This window comes from Marmota marmota, unplaced genomic scaffold (genome assembly GCF_001458135.2).
Source record: "Marmota marmota marmota unplaced genomic scaffold, marMar, whole genome shotgun sequence".
In the NCBI taxonomy this organism is placed as follows: domain Eukaryota; kingdom Metazoa; phylum Chordata; class Mammalia; order Rodentia; family Sciuridae; genus Marmota; species Marmota marmota.
In genome coordinates, this window is record NW_026000229.1 from 7,787,826 (window position 1) to 7,811,268 (window position 23,443).

At 46.7% G+C, this 23,443-nt stretch overlaps 1 protein-coding gene and 1 long non-coding RNA gene across 3 annotated transcripts; one reads left to right on the forward strand and one right to left on the reverse strand.

Annotated features, from left to right (window-relative positions):
- Positions 1-22,758, forward strand: Scamp2 (secretory carrier membrane protein 2). 2 transcript variants are annotated; one of them, XR_007343803.1, is made up of 10 exons: positions 2-175; positions 11,751-11,819; positions 12,238-12,336; positions 14,249-14,366; positions 15,235-15,363; positions 15,953-16,112; positions 17,216-17,317; positions 20,877-20,997; positions 21,230-21,664; positions 21,695-22,758. XR_007343803.1 is itself a non-coding variant. In XM_048793002.1 (9 exons), the coding sequence occupies exons 1-9, from the start codon at positions 119-121 to the stop codon at positions 21,362-21,364; spliced, it is 990 nt and encodes a 329-aa protein (XP_048648959.1). In that variant the 5' UTR covers positions 1-118; the 3' UTR covers positions 21,365-21,597. The 2 variants fall into 2 exon arrangements, 1 of the variants encoding a protein (XP_048648959.1); XM_048793002.1 differs by lacking the exon at positions 21,695-22,758 and having other exon boundaries at positions 1-175; positions 21,230-21,597.
- On the reverse strand, positions 8,487-23,385 carry LOC125613293. Its single transcript, XR_007343804.1, has 2 exons — positions 23,248-23,385; positions 8,487-8,674 (listed from the first exon to the last, which is right to left on the reverse strand). It is a non-coding gene; the product is annotated as an uncharacterized LOC125613293 (long non-coding RNA).
- Between the last annotated feature and the right edge of the window lie 58 nt (positions 23,386-23,443).

A 23,443-nucleotide genomic window follows, 5' to 3' on the forward strand; every position in this document is an offset into this window, starting at 1 on the left:
CCTGCGCTAGAACTGTTGCCTCGCTCCCGGAAGTGGAGGATCTAGACAGAGCGCCGCTGGGTCTGGGTGCCCGGAGGCAGCAGCGCTCGCGGAGCTTGCCCGCTGGCCCTCAACCGCCATGTCGGCCTTCGACACCAACCCATTTGCGGACCCAGTGGACGTAAACCCCTTCCAGGTAGGACTCCCAACTTACAGATCTATCTAGAACCAAGGGCCGCCGCCCGGGCCTTTTTCGCCAGAGCCGAGAGACGTGGCGTAGGAGGGACGGGCTATTCGTCCAATGGGAGAGCGAGCTCTGAGGGAAGGCCTATCATAGCGTCTGGGGGCGGGACTAGCAGCAGGTGGAACTGCGAAGGGGGCGGGGCGCTGCAGCTTGGGAAGAGGTGGGATCTTCAAGCACCTGGGGATGTAGTTCTTCTGATTTGGCCGTTCACTGTGGAGAAGGGTACTGGAGAGGCAGTCGGACCCTTGGGGAGATGCCTTAGTGTCAGGGAGGGTAGCACAATATGACTATTACATTTCTGCAGTCTTGAAAAGACACCTGTCTTGAGTCACCTCAGGAGGTGACAGCAACATGATGAGGAACTTAGAAGCCCACGGTGATGGAGAAATGTGAGAAAACCAAAGCACTCTCCACCTCCACCACCAGCAGCTAAACTAGCATGTAAAGTATAGGAGAGTCCCTGAGGTTTATTAGGAAAAAAATAATAGGAGAGGGTAGGTAGATAGCTCAAGTTTTGTAACATTGAAGCCATTTCCAATGCCTCTCAATTTTAAAATAGCCTTAATAATTTCCACACCTTGGCTATGGGTCTAGTTTGGGGTGGGTTTTAGAGGATAGGAGAGCCCAGGAAGAGTCTTGAAGCAAAAGAATGTTGGTCTGATGGACCTAAGTGTAGGACAGGGTAATTGAGACTGTCCTATGAACTGGGCCTGACCTTTGGAACAAACAAGAAAGAAACAGTCTTCCTATCTAAAGCTGAAACCTTCCTGCTTTTGAGCAAAGCACAAGGATGTTCTTTTGCCAGTGAAAGGCTGGAACTCCTATTAGCTGAATGGCACCTGTGCCTCTTTTGTGTCTGCTCAAGAACAGTTTTAAAGAAGCCAACTTGTGCTGACTAGTGATTTATGAGCACAGATGTTTCTGCTCTGTCAGGTTGTCACTAGGCACGTTAACTCATCCTGTTTGTACTTTATTTTGGTCATTGGCAGCTTCAAAGTTTCCTGCAGTTATCAGGGAAATCTTGGAGGGGTCCTTCCTGTGACTCACAGCATAAGCTTTCCCACCTTGAATCTCTTCAAAGGTCAGAGCAAAAGAGACTTGAACTAAATTATTATATATTATCAGGAAAGTGAAAATTTTATGATTCTTTCATGGTTTCAAGGTGACTTTTAGCCGATGGAAACCCTCAAGGCATATTTTGGTAGCATGTTCCTTATAACATTGGAGAATTCTGAGCATTCCTCATGTAGCTTAATGCTTCTTGACAGAGCTCTTGCAGAGACCGTGTCTCTTATATAAGTCATCTCTATTAGTTGGGTAAGGAAAGAACATTTGCATTTTTTCCTGTCAATGCCAATTGTAACAGTTTTGCTTTAATTATAAAACTGCTGCATAATACTAGGAAGGCTCCAGTAGCTTTTTAAATGGGTGGTTTTGTTTTGTTTTTTTACTGGGGTGGGGGTTGTCCTGTCAGGATCACAATTTCTGCTGACATCAGAAGCAGTTGGCCATCCAAAGAAGCAGAGAGCTTTTCTTCACTGTTAGCAGTAGCAGGATTATTTTGACCTTTATTAATAGCTCCTTGAAAGTCTTAAACCACATCTCTGGTCCCAGAAATGATTGTGCAAACTGTGAGAGAAATAACTTCTGCATTCAAGCAAGATAGTCTGCCCATCAGACAGCCCCCAGATATAGCAGGACAGGAAGCAGCTGTTAGCATATAAACCAGCAACATCTGGTAGGGAACCTTGTATGAGAAGAAGAAAACTGGCTGGCTGTAGTACTGCTCCCCCTCATCCTGTGCTGATTTTAGTTTTTAGCATTGGGAATTGAACCCAGGGGCCTTTTACCACTGAGCTACATCCCCATCCTTTTGTTTGTTTTGTTTCTGAAACAGGATCTCCTGGATGGATGGGATTATAGGTGTGTGCCTAATTCGTGGCTTGCAGTTGTGTAGAGAGAAAGTGCTTTGGAGCTGGGTATGATGGTGAATGCCTATAATCCCAGGGGCTGGGAGGCTGAGGCAGGAGGATTGCAAGTTCAGGACCAGCCTCAGCAACTTAGTAAGACTCTGTCTCAAAATAAGAAGAGCTGGGAATGTAGCTCAGTGGGTAAGCACCCCTGGATTCAATCCCTGGTATCAAAAATAAATAAATAAATAACCAGCTTTGGATATGCGGCCCCCAGTGTCCTCCTTGTGGTCACAGCTTTCCTCTCTTTCCTTAAGATGAAATTGTCTGCTTCCCTGACTGCCAAGGCTGGGACATTGGAAGGGTGCAGCCCTTGGGAGACTGGGTGTGAACCCAGCTTCATTTACTTAAGGTGTTGGCACAGAGCTCAGGAAAGAGCAGGTGGATAGGCGATAGACTCAGAAACTGTCACACCTAGTCAGCCTCCAGAACAGTTTTTTTTTTTTTTCCCCTGTCTTGTCATATAATGGAGGATTGCAAAAATATACTTAGTGTTCAGAGTCCTTGGTTAACTGCTAGAAATGGGAACAAGGTTAGAAATTTGTTTTAACCTTTTCAGTTTCATGATATGGAAACTAAAACATGCCAGAGTCACCAGTAAAGAGAAGAGGCTTAGACCTGGGCTTCATTCTGAGGACAATACTATTTTAAAGGTTTTTTGTTTTCTTTGCACCAGGGATTGATCCCAAGGGCGTTTACCCACTTATCCCCAGCCACAGCCATTTTTATTTTTTATTTTGAAATAGGGTCTTCCTAGGTTGCTTACAACCTTGCTGAGTTGCTGAGGCTGGCTTCGAACCTGCAATCCTCTTGCCTCAGTCCCTGGGATTACAGGTGTGAACCACCATACCTGATTGTTTTAAAGGTTTTTGAATCTTAGACATTAAACTGTTTTGAGGTTATTTTAGGCTAGCTAAGGAAAGAGTAACATCATTACTATTATCACCATTCTAGAAATTGGAGTACTGGTAGTGGTGAAAATAACCAATTATTATTAGCTAAGCTCTCCCCAACCCTCAGGGTGAGAGGGATGAAATAATACAGATTTATTGTGTGGGTTTTATGTGCTAGGGCACGCATGCGCACACAACACACACACACACACACACACACACACGGAATTGAATCCAGAATTGTGAGTATGTTAAGCGTGTACTCTGCTAATGAGCTCAACCCTTAGTGTATCCTTTTTTTTAAAAAAAAAAGATGTAGTTTTTAGTTGTTGATGGACCTTTATTTTATTCATTTATTTATATGTGGTGCTGAGAATCAAACCCAGTGCCTCACACATGCCAGGCAAATGTTCCACCATTGAGCCACAACCCCAGCCCCCTTATTGTGCTTTTTTAAGGTAGTAGTTTAAACCAGTATATGTTCTGGGTAATGGTAGTTTTGAAAGGTGGTCAGATAGGTTTGGGAATCCCTACCTATTCCTTTTTTTTTTTTTTTTCCTGGTACTGGAGATTTAACCCAGGACACTTAATCACTGAGCCACATCCCCAAAGACCTTTTTATTTTTATTTTTTATTTGAGACAGGGTTTCACTAAGCTATTTAGGGCTTTGCTAAGTTGCTGAAGCTGGCCTTGAACTTGTGTTCCTCCTGCCTCAGCCTCCCAAGTTACTGGGATTACAGGCATGTGCCATCACACCCAGCCTATTCCATCTTTCTTGAAGGTAACAAGTCTTATTTGTTTGTTAAGAAATCATAAAATAAAGAAATCTGCTCAACTTTATTTGACCCAGCATTTCTCAAGTTATTCAACTGGAACCTTGTTTCTTACTCTTGTGAAAGCCAGTGAAACTCCCAGTGCATTGTTGACTTCCTCATCCAAGTTCTTTATCAAGCACCTATTCACACCCCATGATGTTGGCATGGGCTTTTATGACCCCTTCCTTAAGTGTGGTTATAGTTGGGATTATTAGAAAACTTCCTGCAAAGTAAAAACTATGTGTGGAAAGTCACAAGAGTGCAGCAGAGGCTTACCAAACTCCTAGGAGGAAGCAGAAAACTGCAAGCCAAGTGTTGACCATTTCACAACCTCCACTGGCACACCCCTAATGCCTCTGTTAATTATGGCATGTCTGCTTGGTACTTCTGGGTATTTGGGTTCCTGCTGTGGAAAGATTCTAGGGTGTCTGCCCCAAAAGTAAAGTTTCTCACTAAGTCTTGTCAGGTATTGAAGAAGTGGAAAGCTAAAAGGAGGCACTGTACTGTACATTTTATTTTTCGTAGTTGGTAAAAGTCAGACCACCCAGGCAAATGCCAGAGCTGCTTTCTTAGTTGGTCCTTTTGCCAGATTTTCCCAGACAGAGAACAGTGATCTCAAGAGGGGGAGTAGAAGAGGTGGTGATGCTGAACAGAGGAAGCCTTTCAGTGTTCAGAGTTGCCAAATCACAATCTCACTTTCACACATTGCCTCCTTGCAGTTAAAAGATAATCTCAGTGCTGTGATTGCTTCTCAAGGATTTGAAACATTTTTCTCCTGTGGGAGGAGAAAGTGGTGGCAGAAAAGTGATTTGGGTGTGAAGAAAGTTACATGGAGTTCCCTGCATAGACATGAGGACTTTGCCACTTCCCAGAGAGGGTTGTCCAGTTTTAACTGTAACTTTGGGAATTCTTAGAATCATGAAGTGGACCTGGTACCACTGTCCTATGGAACAGGAGCATTGTCTTAAGAAATTTGAGAGTGTCAAGGTTTTTATATCTTAGGGCTAACGCCTGAAAGCTGCCCAGATGGGAATATTCTTGCCTTTATGGTTTGCACCTGGAGCCAGGCTTGTTAGAATTTGGCTGGAGATTCAGGTGAATTTGGACTCTATACTTCTGTTAAATTTTCTCTGGAGCCACTATGTATAGGATAATCCTATATTCAGGGAATGGTAATATTTAACCAGGACAAACGAAGGGTACTTGCCATTCATTCAGAGAATAGGGCTGTGCACATTTGCAAGGTGTGACTCAGCCAGTAAGTGCCCCTTTGAGATGCTGACACATTTGTGCAGGTCATTGAGGCCCTGCTGCTATGCAGACCAGTGCAGGAGAGCAAGGTAAATGGGCACGTGGTCATTGGTCAGATAGAGCTTCTAATCCAGCAGGAGAACCAAGAATACTCACTGATAGGACAGCACAGCATGAGTAGGATGATGTCAGTGTGCAAGAGGAACTGTGAGGAATCTTGGGAGGAAGGACAGAGCCATACAGGAATACCCTGGTATTCTGTCTCTGACCCTGTTCTCTCTACCTTCACTTACCATGACCTCAGAATAGCATTCACACACCAGTGATCCTAGATCCTGATCTCAAACTCTCTATCTTGAACTTCTAACTAGTATTTTACAGCTCCCAACTGGATCTTTCCGGCTATTTCAACCAGATATAATCCATAGGTGTCTCTAACCCGATTTAGAATCTTCTTAGATCCCCTCCCTACCTATCATACCCAGCCTGAAAAACCTGTTTTTCCTTTCCTGTCATCATTATCGTAGTTAATGGTGGCATTGTTCACTAGTCACCCAAGCTAGCAACCCCCAGCTCCCAACTCCTTCCTTTCCCTTCCCTTCTTGCCCTGCAGTCCTTCCATTTCCCCACCAACCTAGAGTTGCCAAACTGTGGCATCAACCTGAGAAGGTCTCTGGAGTTCTTCCTTCCTTCTCCATCCCTAGCTGCCACTTCTTAGTTCAGTCCTCAGTGTCTCCCATGTTGATGGTCTTGTTCCAGCCAGAGCTCCAGCCATCATCCTTCGGGCATATTCACGTTCCTCACTGCTGCCAGATCATGGCATACCCTGCTCACCCATCTCTGGTTGTTACCTATTACCTATAAGGTCAAGTCCAAACTCTTTCACCCTGGCCTTGCCCTTGTGAGTCTGGTTTCCTGATACTCCTGGCTTCTCTCCACATACCCCACTCCACAGCCTCCATAACCACCTCCTATTTCCTGAACACTTGCAAGCTTTTTTTTTTTTTTTTGGGGGGGGGGGTGGTGGTGCTGGGTATTGAACTCAGGAGCACTTTACCACTGAGATACTTCCCCAGCCCTTCTTAATTTTTATTATGAGATAGGGTCTTCCTAATTTGCTGAGGCTTGAACTTGGGGATCTTTCTGCCTCAGCCTCTGGAGTCTCTGAGCCAGCGTCAGTCAGCTCAGTGTGTGTGATGGGGTGGGATTGAACCCAGGGGTACTCTATCATCACTAAGCTACATTCCAGCAACCACCCTCCTTTTTTTTTTTTTTTTTTTTTCTTTTTTGGTATTGGAGATTGAACTCAGGGGCACTTGACCCCTGAGCCATATCCCCAGCCCTTTTTAAAATATATTTTATGTTGAGACAGGGTCTCACTGAGTTGCTAAGCACCTCGCTTTTGCTGAAGCTGGCTTTGAACTCTTGATCCTCCTGTCTCAGCCTCCCAAGCCATTGGGATTACAGGTGTGTGCCACCACACCTGGCCCAGCCCTTTTTTATTTTGAGACAGAGTCTCACTAAGTTGCTTAGGACCTTGCTAAGTACTGAGGCTGGCCTTGAACTTGCTATCCTCCTGCCTCAGCCTCCTGAATCACTGGAATTATAGGCATGCACCCCCCACCACCACCATTGTGTTTGTGTTTTTAAGGTAAAAATAACATGATCACATTATAGAAAATTTAGAAAACTGAAATGAAGGCATCCATATTTCTACCAGTCTTTTGCAGCCATTGTTATTTTGATGTGTATTCCTGCCAATCATTTTCATATGATTATTTTGAAAAAACTGTATTTTAGCATTTATATAACAGAGCCTTTTCTGTATTATTATGCTGTCTGCATAGCTGTGATTTTTTCTGGCTGTTCAGGCCTTCGAGGGGATGTGCACCAAAACACACTTGTGCTTTGTGTCATTAGATATTTGTCTTGCTTTTTTTCCCTCCTTTTGTAAATCCTGGTGCAATGAACATTTCCGTAAATACAAGTTTGTTTTTTTTGTTGTTGTTTGTTTACATGTTTTTGTCATATTTCCTTAGATAGATTCTCAGGTTCCTGGTGAGAGAGCTCGAAGAGTACTTGCGGCTCTTTGTGCCCAGGACCCAGCCAACTCCACTGGGGACAATTTTTATCATTCTGTGACACTTTCTTATTCTGTGACACTAAGCCTCATCTCAAGCAAGTAGGACTTCACCAAGGTTGGTGACTCTGCCTCCTAGAAGGAAAGACTGAGTTTTTTAATCTGTGAGATATTTCTTAATTGTGTTTATTTATTTATTTTTTAAAATATTTTATTTACATTTTAGTTTTCGGCAGAGACAACATCTTTGTTTGTATGTGGTGCTAAGGATTGAACCTGGGCCGCACCCATGCCAGGGGAGCGCACTACCGCTTGAGCCACATCCCCAGCCCCAAATTGTGTTTATTTGAAATCAGCCTCATACTGGGCGCTTGGGTAGAGTGTAACATGGGAAAACGGGGAAAAGTAAGTGGGCTCAGGCCCACATAGAACCTGTGAAATGAATGGAAGGAGATTTGCAAACCAAGGAAAACAAGTGTTTCATGACCCTCAGGAGCAGAGCCCCTCCTCCCCTCTTCTTCTAGTGTCCTTCATTTCAACTGTGTGGAAATGCTCCTCAGCCCAGGTGGAGGCCTGCCTTCCCAGGCCTTTGCTTGCCTTTTCTCCTTCTTCTGGGAATCCCACCTTTCTCAGCCCTCTGGGGTGTCTATCCTCCCTCCTGACGTTACTCTGCATCTCACTTTGGTCCCTAGCACATTCATGAGGTGTGTCCACTTGTTTCATCTATCAGACTGTGGACTCTAGAAGGGTAGGTATTGTGTCTTGATTGTCCTGGTGTGTTTCTTACACTGTCACTCTTTGCTGAGTAAAAAGAACTGAGTGTAGGAGTTTTTCCTTGTTATAAGTTCAGTAAAGGGCATTAGCCAGTCTGAGTGGCTGAGGGGGTTTTTAGATTGCTTCTCTCTCTTTTTTTTTTAATATTTATTTTTTTAGTTGTAATTGGATACAATATCTTTAATTAATTAATTAATTTTTATGTGGTGCTGAAGATTGAGCCCAGGGCCTTGCCCATGGTAGGTGAGCGCTCTACTGCTAAGCCACAACCCCAGTCCCAGGTTGCTTCTCTTTTATAGGTGAAACTTAGTCCTCACCATCCTTTTAAATTACCACTTGACCCACTTAAGAACTAGTTGGTACTCAGTGAGCAGGAAAGAAAGTTGATGCTGTTGGCTTCCTATTTATAACTCAGGGTGAAAGCTAATGGGGCTGGTCAAGTGTGACCCTTCCTTGAAAGACTCTCTGCGTGTGTCTTACCAAGTATGTTTCCCAAGAATCAACTCTTTGAAGTCCAGTAAGGAAACGAAGCAGAAGCCCTTGTCCATGTTCTTCTGGAGTGGGGTTCATTCATTCAGCCACACAGTGATAAAGCACCTTCCATTTGCCAAGTGTTGTATCAGGCTTGAGGAACCCTCGCTCTCTTCAGCAGTATTGTCTCATGTCCCTAGAAACAGATAGGGGTGAGTTTTTGTTTTTTGTTTTTTTTTTTAAGAGAGAGAGAGAGAGAATTTTTTTTAATATTTATTTTTTAGTTTTCAGCGGACACAACATCTTTGTTTGTATGTGGTGCTGAGGATCGAACCCGGGCCGCACGCATGCCAGGCGAGCGTGTTACCGCTTGAGCCACATCCCCAGCCCCCCTAGAAACAGATAGACTTGGGTTCAGAATCTGGTGCAGCTGCCCCTGAGATCTTAAATGAACTGCTTCCCATCTCTGGGCTTGAGCTTTTCCAGCTGCAAAATGGGAATACTCCTCCCTCATAGAGTTGTCATGAGGAGTTAAATGAGGAGATATATGGCAGACTTTCTTAGCCGGAGTCCCTCAGCTGAGCCATAGAACACAGAAGCTGACTTGAGTGACTTTTCTCATTTCTTTCCAGAATGAATATAACATGTGCATTCTAGATGCACAGGAGAGAAATCAAGTCACTATGGATAGAGAATTCCTTATGGGGCATAAGTCTCTCAAAGAACCAGGTTGAAAGAGGCTGGCAGAACCTTCTTTTCTGATGGCTTGACACAGTGGCCAGTTCTGAAGAGACTAGAATTTCACAGTAACATGGTTATATCGTGAACCTGGCACATAATAGACACAGTAAATGTCAGCTTCCTCTCACAATTCCTCCACTTCCCTCCCTTTCTCACCAGACCTCAGATTCTCTTGAAGCTACCCACAGCTCTCAGGGGGAGCCCAGGTCTCCTCAGATGGAAAGTACCCATGTGTCTTACAGAGAGTTTTAGGCTTCTCTTCCCAGGCAAGTTGCCTTTGACCTTTGGGGCCTCTAGACTTGCCTCCTGGAAAAAGTGGAGGCATTTTTTTCCTCAAATCTTTACTGAGTTGCTGTTCTGCCTTGGCTCCTTCACCAGGCCCCAGGGAGCAAAAAGGATAAACTAGTCCTAGATGCACTTGGCTGCACAGCATTACCAGCCTGTTAGTGGAGACAAAAATCTGTTTATGATGAGCCTTGTGAGGACCTAAGGGCCAAGCCTTTGAGATTTTAGAAAAAGGAAGGGGGATCCATATGGACGGGTAGTCACTCCCTTCATCTTTATCCTGTCCCAACATCCCCTACTGAACTGCCATTGGCATCTCAACATGGGTCTGGAGGTTGTCTATTAAACATGTACACCTTGGCCAGATATATATGTGCCAGCACTTGAAACCACTACCAGGGCTGCCCCTCTGTTCCTCTGTCCTATGGTGATTCAGACTCAATTAACCAGTTCCTTGGCTGGTGGGTCTGATTTCAGTGACTTCAGCTCACTCAGTCCACTCTGGGTTGAGTCTGAAAGGGAAACAGATACTGAGCCCCACATCTTCCTTGCAAGAAGTCTGTTAATCCTGAGAGAAAATTGCTACTAGTTGTTCAGCTAAAAAATAACCTCAGAACCAATTCCTCCAGCTCCATGTGGCCTCCTAAACCTCATCTTGTCACTTTATCCAAGTCACAGGAGCCACTAGATAAGAGGTCGTATCCAGCAGAAGGGTCATGGTCACAGTGTCTGTTTCAGAGGAGGTTGGAGGGCAGTGGGACTGCCTGGGATGAGGCCTGTCCAGGGACAAAAGCTCTAGGCTGGGCCCTGGGGGTGGTCACACAGACTCAACTTCTAGTTGCTGGCAGCATGGGTGGGAAGATAAGAATTAGTTAACAAAACAAACAAACAAACAAAACCAGGGAACATGTTCAGACTGACCCTCATCTTCATCTCTGTAAATATTCAGAATAGGAAATTAGCTCCTGCTTTGAATCCTAGGACAAGTTACTTCATCATGTGAGTGTCACTTTTTCCATACCTATAAACAACTCCTATAAATGGAAGGAGTTGTTCTCTGAGGGTCTGAGTTTGAAAGGAGAACAGATACTGAGCCTCAACACTTTAACATTATGTTGAAGAGTTGGGTCTATGGAAGTTTCCAGTAGTGCTTTTCTGGTGGAGGCAAGACTGAGCCTGAAAGACAGGAGCCTGTGGTCGAGTAGCAAGGGGCTGGGAGTGGGATGCAGAGATTCAGGGCTGGTGATAGCCTGGCACCCCTTATGGCTAATTTTCCCAGAGCCTCTGCATGGCCTGGAATAGGACCTGAACCCTGCACCTGTGACCAGGAAGCGGGGAAGATGTAGGGTCAGGGTGAAAACAGACTGTTTCATGCCACCAGGGGTGTTGTTTGGGTGAAGAGAAGGACGGGAATCTTGAGCCAGGGGCCAGACAGGAAACAGAGGATTAGAAACTTGGGACAAGGTTGTATTCTGAGGACATTGCACTTTTTGAAAAGAATCCTCCCAAAAACCAGAACAAAAGGTTTTCTTGGCTTTTCATCTGAGTGAGCCCTTCATATCTCTACTCCTAGCAAGTATGCCTGATTTAATAAAATCAGCACTGGCAGCCTGCAGTATTGTTTTTGTTCTAAGACCTTAAACTGTCCTTTAAAAAATAAGAGGAGCTGAGCATGGTGGTGCATGCTGTAATCATAATGACTTGAGAAACTGAGGGAGGAGGATTGCAAGTTCAAGGCTAGCCTTAGCAACTTTCTGAAGCCCTACTTCAAAATTAAAAACAAAAAATTAAAGAGGAATACATACTTCCTATAGAATAATAGATAAAATAGCACAGAAGGGGGCTAAATGACAGGTAAGCCTCCACCTTCACCACCCCATCCACCTCATCTACTCCCCCAACCAAAAAAAAAAAAAAAAAAAGCCCACTCCTAGAAGGCAAGTTCTATGAACCATCCTGTATCTGTAAGGCACTGATGAGCACCTGTATGGTGCTGCTTCTAGGCCTCAGGCTGGGTCTGGATCTTTTCTGAGATGTCATTTGAGCTGAACTATTTATAGAAAGGGCTAGGGGATACGGCTACAGTGTGGCAGGGTGGCCCAGAAGCCTGCAGGAGAGGCTTTTCGGGGCATTGGGCAGGGATCATCATCCTCACTACGGCCAGGTGTCATGGAGTTGCCTGCTCTGGCCTTTCGCCAGGGCACTCTCATCTCCTCATGTATCTAATGCCTCTTTCACCTTCACAGGATCCCTCTGTGACACAGCTGACCAGTGCCCCACAGAGTGGCCTCGCTGAGTTCAACCCCTTCTCAGAGGTTGGTGAGCGTGCGTGTTCTCTTGAGTCCTGGGATCCTTTGGTGGTGCCAAGATCGCTGGGGCAAGGAACTATGGCAGAGAAAGAAGCAGCTCTCAAAATCTGTAGTCCTCAAGGGTACAATCCTAATATGAACTCAGGGTGGGAGTAAGGAAACATCATCAAAGGTTCTCTGCAATTCTCCTGTTGGGATATATGAACTGGGCCCCTCCCTGAGGAGGGCAGAGCACTAGTGGAGGTTCCTGGGTCCAGCAAGGCTGGGGTTACTGGGTTAGGGATCATATTGCCCTGAACTTGAGGCTTGTTGGCCAAGAGTCTGCAGAGGAAGGCCAAAAGCAAGCCCAGAGGAATTCCCCTCACCCCGTGGGCTTTCCATTAGTAGAACTCACCTATTTCCCCCTTTGATCTGTCCCACACAGACAAATGCGGCCACAACGGTTCCTGTCACACAACTCCCTGCGCCCTCACAGCCAGCAGTTCTCCAGCCCTCAGTGGAACCAACACAGCCAAGCCCCCGGGTACTATTGACATCGAATCCATTGGCTTCTCCTGCAATGCGGGCAGACTCATGACTGAGCCCTGAGGCTGGGGGGGAACAGAGGACCTTAATCACTGGCTCCCCTTCAAGGGTCTTCTTGCAAAATTCTTTGGAACTGGTCACTTACAAGTGTAGGGGCTAATTGCCAACTGAAGTACTCACCAGGCTGTGGTCCTTGGTGTATTCAGAGAAAGAATTTGTTCCATTTTACCATTCCAGGTCCTCTTGAAGCCTTTGCCTTATTCTTTATTACTTGGGGCCCAGAATATCTTTATCTATCTTTCTATGGCCCTATTTCTATATCTGTCTCTCTCCCTCTCTCCAACTGGGCTGAGGATAAAACCCAGGGCCTTGTGCATGCTAGGCAAACACTGTACTACCGAACTACATTCTTGGCCCTACACCCCCAGCCCATCTCTATTGATTTTAACCTAATTTATTCCTGCTTTTCTTCATATTTTCCCTTGTCCTTCACCAGATATGGTGAATTTTGTCTGCTTTATGCCCAACACTCCACTCTGTCAACTTCCAACCCTATCCCCAGGCTCCTCCTACCTGAGGCTCCTTGCTGCCCCATTGAGTGTGGTCCACAATGGAATTGTGTGTTACAGCTTCTGCCTAGGCAGATTGGCAAGTTCCTGCCTGCCCGATTCCTGGCAGTGGGTGAGCTCTCAGAGAGGCAGATGCTACTAGGAGGAGATAGTATTCTCAGAGACAGCTACATGTGAAAGCTTCCAAAGGTAGGCCCAGTGTAGATGCCAAGAGGAAGGCTGGGCATCTACCCTGCCCACACTGGCCCTAGAACCCTGTGGAGGTGAGGCAAGCCTTACATGCAGGGATGACTTTATTTCAGCAGTGTGGTGGGCTGCAGGGATCCAGGCCCTGCTCAGATGAAGGCAGGAAAGGGGAAAGGAGACTAAGACCATCAATGTGGTACTGAGGTCTGTTCTCCTGCTTCTGCCTCCAGTGCTTGAAGTTCACCTCCCAAAGGCAACCTTAGCTCTTTGGGGAACTCCTTTTGGTAAAAGGTGTGTTGTGAATGTATGCTAAGTTTGTCATTCTCTGAGATGACCTGCTCCCTAAAGAAGACTGTAGAAGGAACCTGGCCAAACAGTGACAGGAGCCTGCAGGAACAGGGCTCTAGGCCCCATTCTGCTCAGTCTCACCAGAGCGTCACTGAGCTCCCTCACTCAGATGCTCAGCTCAGCCTGCAGAGGAGATAAAGCATGGACTCTGCACACTGTGAAAGCCAGGCAGGGCTGTGCCTCCGGGCTTGTCTGGGGAGTGTCCAGTCACAGTTCAGGTGATCAGCTCTATTGAGATGGGCTTCTGGAGGCAGCTCCTGCGGGTGGGCAGGGATGGTAGAGAGTTTAAATACAGATCCCTGGGGCTCTATCCCTGACCTCAAGTGTCTCCTCTCTGTACTCACTGCTGAAAGCTTTGCACTATTCCCTCTTCACATGCTCACTCCAGGCTCTTCACGTAAGGCATGAGTCTCTAGGTTTCTGGCTTCATTTAGTCTCTTGTGAAGTTTTCTTCCCTCTGCTATAACCCCAAAGGTCATTAACTGAACTCAATGCAGACTCCAGTTTGGGGAATAAGGAGGGCGTCATGGGGGATTCTTTTCTTAGCTCAAGATTAGGGATAAGGGGAAAGGAGAACCCTAGTAATAGCTTAGTGGCCAGAGGGTGGCGTAGGGGCAATGGGAGATAGATCCCCTTGGCCTCTCTGTGGCAGTCCTCAGTTTTCCAAGACACTGTGGGGCTGGTACCTCCTCTGGTACTCCCTACTTGATTTTCTTATTTGGTACAAGGTGCCTTTGCCTGCCTTACCCAAGCTGACACTATTCCTTTGTCTCTAATGTCTGGCTGCCCTCCACCCCATTCTCTCAGGCTGTGGCAGCTGCAGCCCAGGCAGGCCTGCTCCGGCAGCAGGAGGAACTAGACAGGAAAGCTGCTGAGCTGGAACGCAAGGAGCGGGAGCTACAGAACACTGTGGCCAGCTTGCATGGTAAGGGAGGCTGCTGGAGCCTCAGCCCACCCTGCCTGGTACAGGAATGTCCTCAACCCTGCACAGATTGCCCTCCCAGCACTCATCCTGAGCCACCTTCTTCCTGGGGTAGCTGCAGAACTTCAAGGAATTCTTGGTCTTCTCAGAAGGGCACCAGTCCTAGCAGAGAGCAATAAGTTGGAAGTCTGGAGACCTACAGTGTAGACTTGATGTAGATTATTTTTGCACTCCTTTCCAGCTCTGAAATTCTTTTTCTTTTTTCCAGTAGTGGGAATTGAACTCAGGGTCTTATGTATTCTAGGAAGACATTCTACTATAGCTACCACCCTAGCCCTTTTTAAAAATTTTAGTTTAGTTTTTCTGGTACTGGGGATTGAACCCAGAGGCACTTCAACACTGAGCCACATCCCTAGCCCTTTTTAAAAATTTTTATCTTGAGACAGGGTCTCATTAAGTTGCTTAGGGCTTCACTAAGTTGCTGAGGCTGGCCTCAAACTTGTGATTCTCCTATCTGAGCCCCTCAAGTAGCTAGGATTAGAAGTGTGTGCCACTATGCACCCAGCCTGAAATTCTGATTCTTTGATAGCATGGGGCAGGCAGTGGTCCCACGATTTCTTACTCATGATGATGACCCTAGTTATCTTGTTTGTGGGCTTGTTATTAATAAAAATAATTACTTAGACCATTTAGCTCTCTACTTCCCAGTGCATTTGGGCTTCATTACCTTTGAGTGAGCTTATTTAAAGGTGTCTCTTCGGGAACATTTACAATCTTCCATCCCACTCATGCTCCTGCTTGTGGTAGGCCCTCTGCAAACTCTGGTTTGCCTATAAACTGGGCCAGCATGTGCATTTCTCTTTCCACACAGTGAGAGAGAACAACTGGCCAGCCCTGCCCTCATGGTGCCCTGTCAAGCCCTGCTTCTATCAGGATTTCTCCGCTGAGATCCCTGCTGACTACCAGCGGATATGCAAGATGCTGTACTATCTCTGGATGTGTGAGTCCAACTCCTGCCCTCAGAGTTCAGGGGTGCAGTGGGTCTCTTTTTGGTCAGCTTATTCTTCTCTGGTGTTGACACTTTCTTCAGACTTCAGCTTTCCTGATACCTAGCTGTGTAGGGACCTCCCTATACAGGGTGCTCTCTTCTTAAGAGGGTCAGTCGAGACCACTTAGCACATAGAGTGGAACTAGGCAGACTTCTAAGTCCCTGTAAAGCTCACTGCTCTAAAAGGCCCATTTTAGGTGAAAGCCTCTCTCTCAGGCTCCTAGGTTCCTGTGGGTGAGAAAAGAGATTTTGTAGCTCTTTTGTGGGCCACTAGGGCTAGGGAAAAAGTTACTTCCCAAAGATCAGCCCTAGAACTGCACTTCCCCATGACTACTTCCCAGAGACCTGGGCTGTCCTGTTACCTCTCAGGAACTTAATTTTGAGGTTCCTGAAACCAGGGTTTGGGAACTGAGATTCTTTACTATTTTTGTAGCTGTCATATAGCATGGACCTCACTTCCTCTCCTAAGGAATGGCTTGCCCTGTCGGGGAGCCTTCAGCTGCCTTGGCTTAGTTTGTTTCTCTCCTCTCCCCTTGACCAGTGCATTCAGTGACCCTGTTTCTGAACCTGCTTGCCTGTCTAGCCTGGTTCACAGGCAACAGCGCCAAGGGAGTGGACTTCGGCCTCTCGATCCTGTGGTTTGTGATCTTCACCCCCTGTGCCTTCCTTTGTTGGTACCGACCCATCTATAAGGCCTTTAGGTGAGTGGGACTGTGGCAAAGAGTGAGGGTTAGGTTGGCATCCCAGTAGTAGGTGACAGACCCCAAGCCTGGGGTCCCATCCCCCTAGTGTATAATAGAGTGGTGTGGAAATTTGGTTTCCTAGTGCCACCCAGAGCCAGAGCAGACAAAAACAGGAGCCATTTTCTTCAGTTGGACCTGAACTCTGCTCTAGGCCCTGTCCACAAATGAGGTAAGGAGATCTAGAGAAGGGATATGGAGCCTCATTTGCCATCCCACTGCACCCACACTTGCTGGCAGGGAGATATTTCAGTTGCTAGGAAGAAGGGTCCTCAGAGAACTCCCCTTGGAGTCTCTAAGTGTGCTTAAGAGTGTCAAGCGGATGTTCTTGGTGGCCTCTCTCTTATGTTCACTTGTATACCCCGTTGACTCTTGGGTATCTGATGAGTGCCAGTGCCTAGGTTAGATACTGTGAACATGAATGGCTACATCTCATAGACCCCTAAGGGTTTTGGAATTGTACCTCCGGGTTGATGTTTTCAGAACTGAAATGGGTCAGGGCCCAACTGCATGATCCCATGCATCTTCAGGCAGGACCTGAATACTGCAGGGTACAGCGGTGGAGGTGCTCAACCCATAAAGAGCCTTATCTGATATTCCTACTCTCCATTCCCCAGGTCTTTTGTCCATTTTGTCCACCCAGGTCTTCACAGGTTTTGTGGTGTGGTGGCAGTCGTGTTGAACTCAGGGCCTCTACCACTAAGCTGTGTCCCAACCCCAGGCTTACAGTTTTTACTATTAGAGATTTATGCCTTTTGCTTAGATTTTTATTGCCTCCTATGAAATGCAGGTACTGCAGGAGATGGAGTGTTAGGCTCTTTATATTATCCTTTGGGTGAATAATTTTATCAGGGAGGCAGTAAAAGCCAACCCTTCTTGATTTTTTTGGTAGATATCCATGTGCTTATGTCCTTATGGACAGTGGGACTGGTTCCCTGGGGCCCTGGCTACTTGTCCATCCTGCTTCCTGGCCCCTAGTTAAAATAGATGTCATACAAAGTAAGGAAGGCTCAGGAAATGGCCCAAGCCCTCTCGTGACTTCTTATTTCCCTGTCTCTCCACAGGTCCGACAACTCTTTCAGCTTCTTCGTGTTCTTCTTTGTATTTTTTTGTCAAATAGGGATCTACTTTATCCAGTTGATTGGCATGCCTAACCTGGGGACCAGGTGAGACCTGAGGCATCACAGTGGGAAGTAGGCTTTGAATGTAGGGCTCAGCCTCTCTTGCCCTGTTTACTAGCTCCCAGAGAACTCCATGGATGACCCCAATTCTACCACAGTGGGAGTGGGTGGATGGGCCTGCCTCTGGATCTGCCTTGAGTAAGTTTCCTGTTACTTAACTCACCATTCTTAAGGTGGTGAGTATAGGTGAACTTGGCTTGAATCCTTAGGGCTGTATGCTGTGCTGGATTATAGCCTCTTCCTCCCAGAGGCTGAGGGATGACCTGGCCTTTATAGACACTGAGCTGCAATGTCCAGAGACATTGTAACTGCAGGAGACAGGGCCCAGCTTCCCCTGTGTAGGCTTCTTCCTGCTGTCCTCCCTGAGCACCTGGCTGACTTGAGTTTTCTGGCTACCTTGGTCCTCAACTCAAAATTAGTCTCTAGTGGAAAAGCTAGGACTGATAATTTGCCTCTCTCTTCCAGTGCACAGAGGCAGTACAGAAAGGTCAGCCAGGCACTTGGCTGAGAGCCCAAGCCTGGAAGAGTGGCACTATTTTGGTCCCCTCCCTCCAGCACAGCTGGCAAATCCAGAGCATGAGGAGAAGGCTGGCTTCCCTGGCACTCAGAGCCAGTGCCCACTGTCCTCCCACCAGCGTGCTTCCTTCTCACCCAGCTCTTCCTAATCTGCTGTCTTTTCGTGAACTAATTCAATTACTCTTTACCCTAAGCAAGATCCTTATAGAAAGGCTGTCATGGGGGGCTGGGGATACAGCTCAGTTGGTAGAGCTTGCCTTGTATGTACAAGGCCCTGGGTTCAATCCCCAACACCACAAAACAAAGAAAAAGAAAAAAAGAAAGGATAACTGCTGTTTGCCAAGCATGGTGGCATAAACCTGTAATCCCAGATACTCCAAGGTTGAGGCAGGGGGATTGCAAGTTTGAAGCCAGCCTGGACAACTTCAGCAACTTAATGAAACCTTATCTCAAAAAATAAAAAGGACTGAGGATGTGGCCCAGTGGTAAAGTGCCCCTGGTTCAATCCCCAGAACCAAAATAATAATGATGATAATGACAATAACAACTGTTATTCACACTCTGGCCCTGGCCTTGCCCCTCACTGCTCTGCATGGTTCCAACTAGATGTGCTCTGAAGCCTCCAATTGGTTTCTACAGCCCTTCTGTGACCATTTTCTAATTGTGTTTCACCACATCTTTTCTTGTTATTTGTTGTAAAACACTTTAACAGAATTTGCCATCGTATTTACCACCTTAACCACTGAGGAATGTAAAGTTCTGTGGCATTTAGTCAAATTTTTTTTTTATTTCACTCATTTATTTTTTATGTGGTGCTGAGGATCGAACCCAGGGTCCTGCATGTGGGAGACGAGTGCTCTACCGCTGAGCCACAACCCCAGCCCCTAGTTGAAATATTTTATCAGCCCAGAAGAAAATGCCATTTCACATGGGAAGTCATTCCTCATTCTCTGCTTCCATGAACCCCTGGCAACCATTAAACTTTTTGTGTGGCTCCCTTCATATAGCATAATGTTTCCAAGATTCAGTCATGCTTTAGTATGTATTAGTACTCTGTTCCTTTGTATGACTGAATATTATTCCATTGCATGGATAATACTATATTTATTCATCAGTTGATGATCATTTGCATTCATTTCAAAATTCTTTTAGCTATTGTGAATAGTGCTAAGAACGTTTTCTGGGGGGTTTACCAGGGATTGAACTCAGGGTCACTCAACAACCACTAAGCCACATTCCCCAGCCCTATTTTGTATTTTATTTAGAGACAAGGTCTCACTGAGTTGCTTAGCACCTCACTTTTGCTGAGGCTGGCTTTGAACTTGTGATCCTCCTGTCTCAGCCTCCTGAGCCACCAGGATTTTAGGTATGTGCCACCACTCCCAGCTTGATGTGAACATTTTTATACAGAATTTAATTTGAAGATCATCTTTTGTGCATGTCTGGGTATGTGTGGTGCTGGAGATTGAACTTAGGACCTCATGCATGCTAAGCCAGCCATCTACCATTGAGCTATACCCCTAGCCTCAAGTTTTTGTTTATCTTCCCTTTGTATATCTTTCTAGGAGTAGAATTGTGAGTTATAAAGTAATTGTACTTTCTTTTGTAGTGTGGTACTAGAACTTGAACCTAGGGGCACTTTACCACTGAGCTACATCCCCAGCCCTTTTAATTTTTTATTTTGAGTCAGGGACTTGCCAAGTTGCTGAGGCTAGCCTCAAACTTGCTATCCTCCTGCCTCAGCGTCTCAAGTCACTGGGATTACAGGCATGTGCCACCACACCCATCTAAGTCTACCTTTAACTTATTGAGGAGACTCTAAAGTGTTTCACACAGTACCTGAACTGCAGTGCATAAGGGTTCCACTTTCTTCATGTCCTCACCAATACTTGTTATTTTCTTTTTAATTTAAATTATTATACCACCCTAAAGATATATTTCACAGTTGTTTTGATTTGCGTTTCCTGAATGCCTAATGATATTGAGTACACTTTATGCTTCTTGGCCATTTGTGTATCTTCTTTGGAGAAATATCTGTTCTATTCTTTTGCTAACTGGGCTTTTTGTTATTGAGTTCTAAGGGTTCTTTACATATTCTGAATACTAGACTTTTACTAGATAATGTTTTCATAAGTTTTATTTTCTATTCTCTACATTAATTTCTCAATGTCCTTTTTGCTGGGTATGTTGGCACATTCTTGTAGTCCCAACTTGGGAGACTGAGACAGAAAGATCACAAGTTTGAAGCCAGCCTCAGCCGTTTAGTAAGACCTTATCTCAAAAAATAAAAAGGGCTGGGGGTGTGGCTCAGTGGTAAAGTGCCCCTGGGTTCAATCCCTGGTACTGGAAAAAAAAAAAAATCCTTTCATGCACAAAAGTTATTTATTTATTAGTGCTGGGAACTGAACCCAGAGCCACATACAAGCTAAAAAGCATGTATTCAACCACTGAGCTAAAGCCCTACTCTAAAAGTTTTGAATTTTGATCAAGTCCAACTTATCTTTTTCTTTTGGTGTCATATCTAAGAAACTATTGCCAAACTTATAATCATGAAGAGTTGTATAAGTTTTCAAATCAGGGAGTATGAAGATAATCCCTTTTACAGATGAGGATACTGGAACTCAGGGACGTGACAAGGCTGACTAAAGACAGAACGGGCTATTCCTGAGCTAGTATGAGAAACTTGGTGCCAGGATAAATGCAGCAGGCATTCCATGCACCCCACCCCCAAGGAACAGGGGGCAGCTGCTACATCTTCTTTCTGAACCTCACATGGCTAGAAGATTCCCCATGTGAATCCATTTCTGAGGCCCCAAAGGAGGCCAACTGGAGTGGCATGGGCTGGTCAGCCCTAAAAGAGGCCTGGCCTCTCTCAGACTAAGGGCTCTGGCCCATAGCGTTCACTATATTGCAGAGAGATGTCCAGGTGGTAGTTGGGACACAGCAGCCAATTGGAAAAGAATCCCTTATGGAACTTCTGGAACCCACTCCCACTTTGCCCCCTCTGGCCCCCCTCTTCCTTTTGTAGTGGTTGGATTGCAGCCCTGTCTACACTGCAGCAAGAGTCCTTGGCCGTGTCAATCATCATGATGGTGGTGGCTGGCTTCTTTACACTATGTGCTGGGCTCTCGCTCTTCCTCCTACAGCGGGTAAGTGAGGGCCAGGCCCCAACAAGCTCAAAGAAGTAAGTGCTCGCTCTGGTCTTTGCCATGAGGGGTTCCTCACCTCTGTAGTTGGGCCTCCTAGGACATGGAGGTGTACAGCACATGCCTCCAAGACTCTTGAGTGGGCAGTTAGGCAGAGTTGGGTGCCTGGGGGCAAGTCCCTGTGGGAGTATAGCTAGAATTCTGGTGGGCCCATCACTCCACCCTCTTTCCCCAGGTGCACTCCTTCTATCGCCGGACAGGAGCTAGCTTCCAGCAGGCCCAGGAGGAGTTTTCCCAGGGCATCTTCAGCAACAGAACCTTCCGCAATGCGGCCTCATCTGCTGCCCGAGGAACCTTCCAGGGGAATTAGTGCTCCTGATTCTCCTCCCTCTGCCTCAGCCTCTTCTCTCTCCTGCCTTCTAAGCTGCACTTTCCATGGGTGCCTTATGCAGTGGTTGTGCCCAGCACTGACCCGGCAGGGGCCTCTCTTCCTCCTTCCTCAGCAACTAGCTCTCCCTTCCCCTGAGGGATGGGGAGGGAGGGACAGGGACTTTTTTTTACACAAGAGAAAAAAAATAACAAAGATGCCTTTCCTTCTCTGGTGGTGGTTTGGTAGGATTCTTTTGTCTCACTGGAAGCAGTGGGACTGAAGCTGTCTTCCTCCTGTATGCACGCACACACGTGTGCACACACACACATACACACACACACAGAGGATCATTAGCTGGCCTGGACCTACCCTAGCTGGAATTTTCTGTTGGCATCCTGGAACTCATGTCCTGGGACCACAGTCCTTCCCCAGAAGGCCTGGCCCAAATTGGGCTCTTCATAGCCAGCATGGGACCCCCACGGTCCTGCCCTGCCTGACCTGGTTGGGATAAACCTCCCAAGGGTTCCACTTTAGGTGAGCTGCAGTCTAGGTATATGGACAGGTCTGTTCCCCAGATCACTCTGGCATGGTCTCTGGGTTTCCAGAGTCTCTGGCTGGTTGCCCCAGGCTCTTCCCTGCCTCATGTTATTCACAAATATATTCATAACCTTCCTGGTGTGTGTAGCACCTTGTCCCCTCTGGCTCTGAGTCCTTTTCAGACTATGAATGTGCAATGGAGTTGGCTGGGATTGAGATAAGGAGGGATAGGACATTGGTCCCAAGTTGTCCCACCCAGCCTTTGGCATCTGCTAGGAGAGTGGGTCTTGAATGTTCTGGTGGTTTGTATGGCCCTGTTTGTTCTGTTCTCTCCTAAAGGACAGGTATTCTTTGCCTTAGCCTTAATCCTGTCCCCACCAATAGCCATTTCCATCTTGTGAAACTCTTGAGGGAGGGGGGAATCGTTCTAGAACTGTGTCCTTCAGGCAGGACAGATGAGCCATTTTTCTGAGGGTTCCAAACTAATCCTTCAGGGTTCCTTCCACACCCAGAGTAGAATCTAGGTCATCTTCCATCACTCGGGATTCTTAGGAGATGTGTTACTGTGATGCATCTCTGGGAGTTCACTGCCTGCACCTTGTCCTGCAGAGGTTGCAGGATCTGGTGTGTGGGCTGTGGGAACTTAGCAAGCTGGCCAGTCTGCAGACTCTGGGTCCTGGAGCCCGCCTGAGGCAGCCCCCTAGACTGTCGGCCCACTTAGGCCTAGAGCTACTCAGTGATAATGACAGCGACCAGGGTTTTGTAAACTCCTTTCTGGTGTTTTTCTCCTCCGTGTACAAATGTATATGTTTTGTCTAAATTTTTGTGCTTAAATAAAAATAAGACATTTTCAGACAGCACTGGTCCTGATGTCTGGGGAATGTGGGAGTACGGTGTGGTCCATCACATAGGGGTTGAAGGCTTTGGCTGGTCTTTGACAGGTGGATGAGCCCCTTCCTCCAAAGACAAAGGTAGACGGTAGGCCGGGGAAAGGAAACTTGGCCTTTTCCAAAGGCACTGGCTGGTCCCAAGTACTTCTACTTTCAGAACTACCATTCGTTTTTGTACTGGGGATTGAACCCAGGGGTTTACCACTGAGCGACATTCCTATCCCCACCCCCACNTACCACTGAGCCACAGCCTCAGCTCCCCCACCCCCCCCCTTTTTTTTTTTTTTGAGACAGTCTTGCTAAATTGCAGAGGCTGACCCCGAACTTGCAATCCGCCTGCCTCGACCTCCGGAGTGTCTGGGATTACAGCTACCACCCCCAGGGAAGAGCTGCTAGTCTTGTCTTCCAGGGAGCCATTCTGGGTCCCTCTTGGAATCTCCCCTCCCCCTCACGCACCTGTTCATCGGGCTCCTCCTCTCCCGCCCCCTCACGTGAATTATCTCTGGACGCTGTCTCTGGGTGGGATTCCCTGGGTGACTGTATCCGCGGTACTCGGTTCGCTTTCGTGCGCCTCGCGGAAACTTCATTGACCCGGAAAAGGCCTTGAGGGTCCTGGCGGAGGACGTCCAGGGGCCGGTGCGAGAGCGGGAGG